Below are 7503 nucleotides of genomic sequence, written 5' to 3'. Positions count from 1 at the left end.
TGATATGAGCTGTAAAAATGAAAATCCTCCTGCAGGAAGCCGACTCGGCCTGATCTCCATCCTACAGCAGATTTTCTCTCTCAGAGTTTCTGCAGTCTCTCGCCGCTGCAGCGCTCTTTTCTCCGGAAGACCAGAGGCTTCGAAAGCGACACGTTTACATCACACACACACACACACACACACACACACACACACACACACACACACACACACACACACACACAGTATAAAACAGGTCGTGGTACAAACAGAGGCCTGCACTGACGGAACTCTGGTGCCGTTCGTTTGGTCAGATGTGAACGTGGACGTCTGACCAATCAGCACACTGAGCGTGCTCACTGACGGCACGGTCGCAGTGGCCTGTGGGCGCGAGCGTGCCGTCCGCCTGCCGACCTGCTGCTCCACACTTCCATCACTCACAGAGACTTTCAGTACCTTAGAGATCCAGAACTGGACCTTCAGACTTCCTGGGGTCACACGTGAGCCGGGCTCGTGAATCTCACTTCTTACCTTTGCAGTGTCCGAAGCGTTTTCCCACCACGCTGTCCAGCACGGCGAGCGTCAGGTTTTCCGGGGTATCGGCATGAACAGGTGTCCCCCCTCCTCCTCCTCCTCCCCCATCCGTGATGAGGCTCGCCTCAGAGCTCTGCTCGTCACTGGACAGAGACGGGCTGCGGACGTCTCCTCCTCCAGAACCAGACCCCGAACCAGAGCCGGAGCCATTAGCACTGCTGGGGGCCGTCACTACACCGGTCCCTGTGGCTGAGGGCCAGGAGGGCGGGTCCTCACTGTCAGGGCTGTGGGGGGGTCAAAGGTCAAACGTCAGAGTTTGTCTCTGCTGCAGATTTATTGAAGAGTGTGTGTGGTGGTTTCGTTCTGGGGTTGAATCTGAATGTCTTATTTAATCAGAGTCGTCACTGAGTCGATAAAGTTGACGAGACCTCTGAGGACGTCAGCTTTGCATGATTCAAAACAATCCTCATTCACCCTAAACCGGCCCTCAGCTCATCGCCGGCTGAAACAAGCCGTTTTAGCTCCTGTCTCTTTAAGACCCGCCTCTTTGAAAGCTCATTGTGTTCTGATTGGCTGGTATCTTGAGAAGGCGCTGTATTAACTATTACGTTTCCAGTAATGAGCTCAGTGTGTGAACAGTAATCACTGGGAGCTCAGACTGCTGGAAACACTCTATCAGTTTTATACACTGAACACCTGAATGATGTCATAGAAAGGATAGAAGCCCCACCCACCTAATCAGAAGAAGTTTACCTTGATGAGAAGGTAAAACAGCTTGCTTCACACAGAGGATGAAGTGAGGAGCTGCACTGAGGCTCAGATACAGAAGGATTATTATAAACTATGGATCATGCAAAGCCAGGAACAAGTCCAAGAGTAAAACACGGAGCTGACGAGGAGCAGGACAGATCGTCCATCACATCAACATCAGCGTGGCAGCATAGAGCCAGAGTCAGCTGTTACTGACGGCTAAACCAACGAATGTCAGTCTTTCACTCACTTCTCTCCTGATGTCAGTGAGCTTTTTGCTGTTCCTGCTGTGAATCAGTCTGATGTAAACTAAAGTCTGAATCAAGGAATTTATGTTTTTCAGAAAAACTGAAACAACGAGCACAAAGAGTTTCACACAGAATTAATACTCAGACAGAGTCCTCTTCACACTGAGGTCAATTATGGAGTTCCACAGCTCTACACACCCAGCTCTATCTGTCCATGAAGCCAGATAACACACACCAATGAGTTAAACTGCAGGAATGTCTTAAAGACATAAAGACCTGGATGGCCGCTAACTTTCTGCTTCTTAATTCAGATCAAACTGAGGTTATTGTACTCGGCCCTGAAAATCTTAGAAATATGGTATCTAAGCAGATTCTTACTCTGGATGGCATTACCTTGGCCTCCAGTAACGCTGTGAGGAACCTTGGAGTCATTTTTGACCAGGACATGTCCTTCAACGCACATATTAAACAAATATGTAAGACTGCTTTCTTCCATTTGTGCAACATCTCTAAAGTTAGAAATATCCTGTCTCAGAGTGACGCTGAAAAACTAGTTCATGCATTTATTACTTCCAGGCTGGACGACTGTAATTCATTATTATCAGGAAGTCCTAAAAACTCCCTGAAAAGCCTTCAGCTGGTCCACAGCAGACGGCCCCGCCCCTCCTTGAGCCTGTTGGAGGTTTCTTCCTGTTAAAAGGGAGTTTTTCCTTCCCATTGTCGCCAGCTGCGGCTCACAGTATAAATAAATCCAGCTCACAGGAGTTAACAACACAACAGCAGGCTTGTATTTAAAGGTAAACCGTGTGAGTATGTCACAGGTGTCGGAAACACGCAGGTAACATTCAGGTAACGCGGGTCTGACTGTAACCCAGCGTTACCGGCTTACATAAGCTGTCTGCGATCACGTGACTGAATCACGGGTTCACCTGCAGACGGGGAGTCCCGGGACCCCTTTAAGGACCGCGGTCCACCTGCTGCTCATCCCCCACGAACCCGCTCTGTCTCACCTGAACACCTCGCGAGCCTGGCCGCTCTCCGGTGACGTCTCCCTGAAGAACGGGACGACCCGGGACAGGCTGGCCCTGCGGCGGGACGCCCCGGTGCCGCCGGCTTTATCTGCCACCCCGCCGACGAAGCCCCCAGCCCGGGTCAGCGCCGTGGTCTGCTTCTTCAGGAACTTCTCCAGAGGTTTCATCCCCGCAGGCATGGTGGGAGTCTGGGCGGAGGAGGCGGCGGTACTCGGTGGGTGGATGCGATGGGAGGGGGCGGCTGCTACATCACCGGCCCCGCGGGTCGGGGCGGGCAGGTGAGCGCGGACCGTCCGAGGCTCTGCGGGCTGCTGCGGACGCCAGCCGGCTCTACCCCATCGGCGGAGGCGGAGGTGCTCCTCCGTGCTCCTCTCCTGCTTTCACACCGACTCTTCCGTGGCAACGGCCCCGGCTTCTGCTGCACCGTCCCCGGCCTCTCCGCTCGGGCTTCGGCCTCGGTCCGCTCCTCCTCTTGCTCCTCACCTGAGCACGCGCCCGGCGCTGCGTTCCGGTGCTGTGGGTTTTCTGGGCAGCGGTGCTGGTTCGGTTTGGTTTCCAGGTCCGATGCTGCGGAAGCTCCGACGGTCCGCGAGACTGTGCGCGAGCTCTCTCTTACTCTCTCCCTCTCTCTCCTCCCCTTCTGCTAAATTAAAGCGATGAGAAGTGAGTGTGAACGTGCACGCTCCCCCGGCCCTCCCCGCGCTCATCTGCTGCAGTTGCGCGCTCCCGCGGCACTGGCAGGGCGGGCACGCGCAGACACATTTACTTGCAGTGGTGTAAAATTGATGGATATGGAAATATCCCCGACGACAGGAGCGCTCGTTTCAGCCGGAAGTACCGCGAGACTTCAGCTCCAGATCACGTTACTCTTATCCACCTGCACGCGCGCACACACACCTTTAGCACAACCACCATCAAAGACCAGCCAGGACTTTTCACAGAGGTCAGAGGTCACCTGGATTTAGCGTCACACCAACATTATTGACTCTCTGTGAGGTCACCTGACCGTTTATTGATCTGTGTGCTGGAACATGATCGCAACAATCAGCCACACAGCAAACTGTAACCCGACACACACACACCCCTGCTCCTCCTCCTGCAGGAGCAGCCAGCAGCATGTTGCTGTAACCTGACACCACCGCACCACCTGAGACCACACCTCCACCACAGACACAAATCATGAGCATAAAACCAAAGAAATGATGATGATTATAACGGCAAGCATCAGCTTTCCTCACATACGCCTGTTTCAGCGGGAACACGTCTGGATGACCTCACCTGTGCATGACAGCGTGTTCTCAGCTCACCTGAAGCTCGGACTCTGACGGCACGACTCACACTAACACACATTCCAGTTGTTCTCACGCGTGTCTGTGTACAGGCTCAATGATCGGGGCGAGATCACCAATCCCCGAGGGGAGCAGGCTGAGGAGCACACCTGATTGGACAGGATCCCAGCTGTCCTTTGACCTTTGACCCCCACAGCCAAGAGTCCAGACTGCAGCCCACGGGACTTATTCAGGAGCAGTTTTGAGACTTAGACTTAGAGTTTTATTGTAATTGTCTTGCACAGCGAAATCGGGCAGCTGGACCACAAAGTGCAAAAGTAAAGAGGGGAAAATAATATACAATGAAAAAAATGATAATAAGCAATACACATGTATGAGTGAACTATGTGCATGGTGTTTGCGTTTGTACTGCTCGTTACACATTTTAACAGCCGGACGGCTTTTTGAACTTTGACATGAGCAGAGATTTTGACTGTAACCCGTTAATGTTGAGCCCGCCTTCAGTATGAGTGACACCGTGTGTGTGTGTGTGTGTGTGTGTGTGTGTGTGTGTGTCCTCTGCCCCGTGCTGTTAACGCTGCGTTATTTTTCTCTGAAGCAGCTTTTTACCAAATAATCTTCATCACTTTTCTAATATTTGAACCCAGTGTTTCTGTTACAGTGAGGCTGGAGGACGAGCTTTATTACGCAGGTACGCTGTGACCTGTGTGTGTGTTCATGTTTGACCGAACATGGCGCGTGTCACTCCTGGGGCTCACGTTTGCACATGCTCAGTGGTCTCTGGTTGCACACAGACAGTTCAGGTATTCTGAGGTCAAACAGGTGAAGTCCTGACAAATCTCTGAAATCATCATCATCTGTGCTGCACACAGACGAAGCTGTCTAAGCTTGAGATCTGGAGCTGACACAGTGTTAATATCCTCCTGCTGCTGCAACACCGGAGCAGTTTAAACAGAAAGTCAGGAGCAAAAAGCTTCGGCCAGTAAAACCAGACGAATGAAGAAATGCTGAAAAAGAATCAAACCAACAGGGAAGAAATAAATCCTGCACAAAGAAAAAACTCAAGTATCCAAGATAAAGTAAAAATATGAGAATAAGAAGAAAATCACAGAAAGCTGACAAAGATTAAAAAAATATTTTAACAGAAAGGAGAGAAAAATGAAACGTGAAAGTAAAAATCATGTAAAGACACTCGCTGCTAACATCACAGATCGGGAGCCAATTAGAAGGCAGGAAGCTCCTCCTGTTCAGAAGTCCTTACATCATCATCTACATTCAGCTGTCAGTCACAGTGTCAATGAGCCCCTCACCATGGTTACGGCAGTGTGTGTGACCACGGCAACAAAGATACTGCCGTTTGTTTTTTCTTCTTCTTTTCATCAGCTTCATTTACCTGCTGCTGAATATTCATGAGGAGGAGCCACTGCCTGCGAGCTGATTGGCTACCAGCAGCTGCCAATCACACATTTATATAAGCGCTGCAGCCCGCCCCCTGCAGGTCATAAATATTCATATTAACGGCCAGAAAAACAGAAGTGTGTGTGTGTGCGTGTGCGTGTGTGTGCGTGTGTGTGTGTGTGTGTGTGTGTGTGTGCGCGTGTGTGCGTGTGTGTGTGTGTGCGTGTGTGTGTGTGTGTCTACAGGTTCTTACTATCTTGGTGGGGACCAACAGTCCTCATACGTACCAAAATCCAGTTCCCCACGGGGTTGAAGGCATTTTTCACACTCAAAATGTGGCTTTAGTGTTAGGGTTACATTTTGGATTACTGAGGACTCGCTCGCAGTGCATGCTGGGAAAACAAAAAGCAGCTCATGCGCCTGCAGTTCCTCTGGTGTCCAGCAGAGGCAGCAGTGAGTCTGTCCCCGGAGACTCCCCTGTTAAAACTTTAGGATAGAATATTTATTATATGAAAATGTTTGTTACAGCAGAGTCAACATGTTCACAGCCGGTAACACAAACTGTTTGCACTCTGTAGATCATTTCTTCCTTTATAACACCTGTTATTATAACTCACCTGTTTAACCTGTGTTACAGCTGAAAGTGTGCATTATTATTATACAGGCAGCTGTAGCTGCTAGCTGTCTGCTGGGCTTCACCTCAGCTGGATAAACTGGACCTGGCTGCTGTGATGTTAGCCGGTCAGATCGAAAGCCTCAGCCTGTCCAGCTGACAGTGAGTGGTACAGTGTACATGTGGCACCCTGAAGAATCATCATAAACTAATGCACTTAAAGGTACAGTCAGTCATTTTAAGAAGATATTTAATAAAAAACATGATGCTGTACTCATTCTGTGAGATGGGCAGTAACACGTTAAAAGTAACGCATTACTGTAATCGGATTACTTTTTTCAAGTAACGAGTAGAGTAAGGGATTACTATTGCAAAAAAGTAATTATTGTTACTTTCCCATAAGCATGCTGCATTACTGAACAGTGATTCTGTTTGTGAGAGTGAAAGAGTGAGTTTAAACACAAAAAATCATTTTATTTATTTACATTTCTTCAAGTCAAAGACTGTTGCATATATTTTAATGTTTGTTTGATGCATGAAGTTAAAAGATTAAAACTAATAAAACAATTTTTAAAAAGAGGCTTTTTCATTTGATTACATTTATATGATGTATTGTACAGAAAACATAGAATTGGGCTGAAAAGTCAATTGCTTTACTTTGTATTCAGGTTTTGCATCATGTTTTTACAAAGTAACTAAGTAATAAAGTAACTAATTACTTTTGAAAAATAAGTAATCAGTAATTAGTAACTAATTACTATTTTCAAGGAACTTGACCAACGCTGCTCTTAAGTATCCATAAAATACTGTGTAATTACACAAACATGTCCGCGCCATTTGTGGTTCCAGTTACTCTATGCTGAATGTTTTTGATTTGTCCCATAACAGTAAGAAAACAGACCTCTGCTGACATCTAGAGGAGAGAAATGTTACAGACTGTAACTTTAGCCAGAATTATGTTTCCTGAGGAGTCTAAAACCCAATAACTAAAACCAGGCTTAAAGTCTTATGTCATAGGTCAGAACGATGGCCACACATGAGCCTGTGTGAGTCTGCCCTGTATGTGTATGTGTGTGTGTGTGTGTGTGTGTGTGTGTGTGTGTGTGTGTGTGTGTGTGTGTGTGTGCCTTAGAAGTCAAATAATACATTAGCCACACTTAAAAAAAACAAAAAAACATCTGAATTTCATGTAGAGCTGAGATTCGATGTTGTAAGCAGAAATCGTATGCACAGCCAGAAACATGTTTCCCCACTTTCACAAGGCTGAGGTGTCAAATCCACAACCCCCAACAGATGGTTTGTTACACGTGGGTGTGAAGGGCGAGCTTTACTTACACAGCCTCACACACACTAGATTTTTAAAGTTTTTGGGTACAGTGGTTTAGTCACAGATGTAACTTCCACTTTTGATAAAGATCACTCCACCTAGGAGTTGGCCGTCCGACTGCGGTCTGGGGTGTGGGGCCTCCCTGCTGCTGCGGAGTCGGGGTGGTCTGCCTCTCCCCACCGCAGGGAAAAGGGTAACACCACCTGGGTCTGGGTGCAGTTCCCCCCTCCAGGGGCAAGGGTACCTAGACCCGGGGCTTAGAGTACGCTTGGGGAGTGTGATCATGTGTACAGCGTCTCTTTATGTCTGTCTCCACGTTGGTTGAGTGTGGAGT

The 7503-nt window shown here is 48.4% G+C and overlaps 1 protein-coding gene across 3 annotated transcripts in view; it reads right to left on the bottom strand.

Annotated features, from left to right (window-relative positions):
* rapgefl1 (Rap guanine nucleotide exchange factor (GEF)-like 1) overlaps positions 1 to 3940 on the bottom strand; it is a 46311-nt gene extending 42371 nt beyond the window's left edge. For 2 of the 3 annotated variants that reach the window (XR_013974542.1, XM_080906393.1), the window contains exons 1-2: positions 2522 to 3727; positions 511 to 797 (exon numbers count right to left, since the gene is read on the bottom strand). Coding sequence is in view for 2 of the 3 variants with exons in the window: in XM_080906393.1 (XP_080762519.1) it covers positions 511 to 797; positions 2522 to 2721 (487 nt within the window). In the remaining variant the exon portion in view is untranslated. Of the gene's footprint in view, positions 1 to 510; positions 798 to 2521; positions 3728 to 3820 lie in introns of those variants that run through there. The other variant, XM_080906394.1, reaches the window with a different exon arrangement.
* Between the last annotated feature and the right edge of the window lie 3563 nt (positions 3941 to 7503).

The sequence above is a fragment of the Rhamphochromis sp. 'chilingali' genome (assembly GCF_963969265.1).
Source record: "Rhamphochromis sp. 'chilingali' genome assembly, chromosome: 15".
Lineage (NCBI taxonomy): Eukaryota > Metazoa > Chordata > Actinopteri > Cichliformes > Cichlidae > Rhamphochromis > Rhamphochromis sp. 'chilingali'.
Note: the sequence above shows the minus strand (reverse complement) of the source record. Positions and strands in the feature narration are given on the sequence as shown.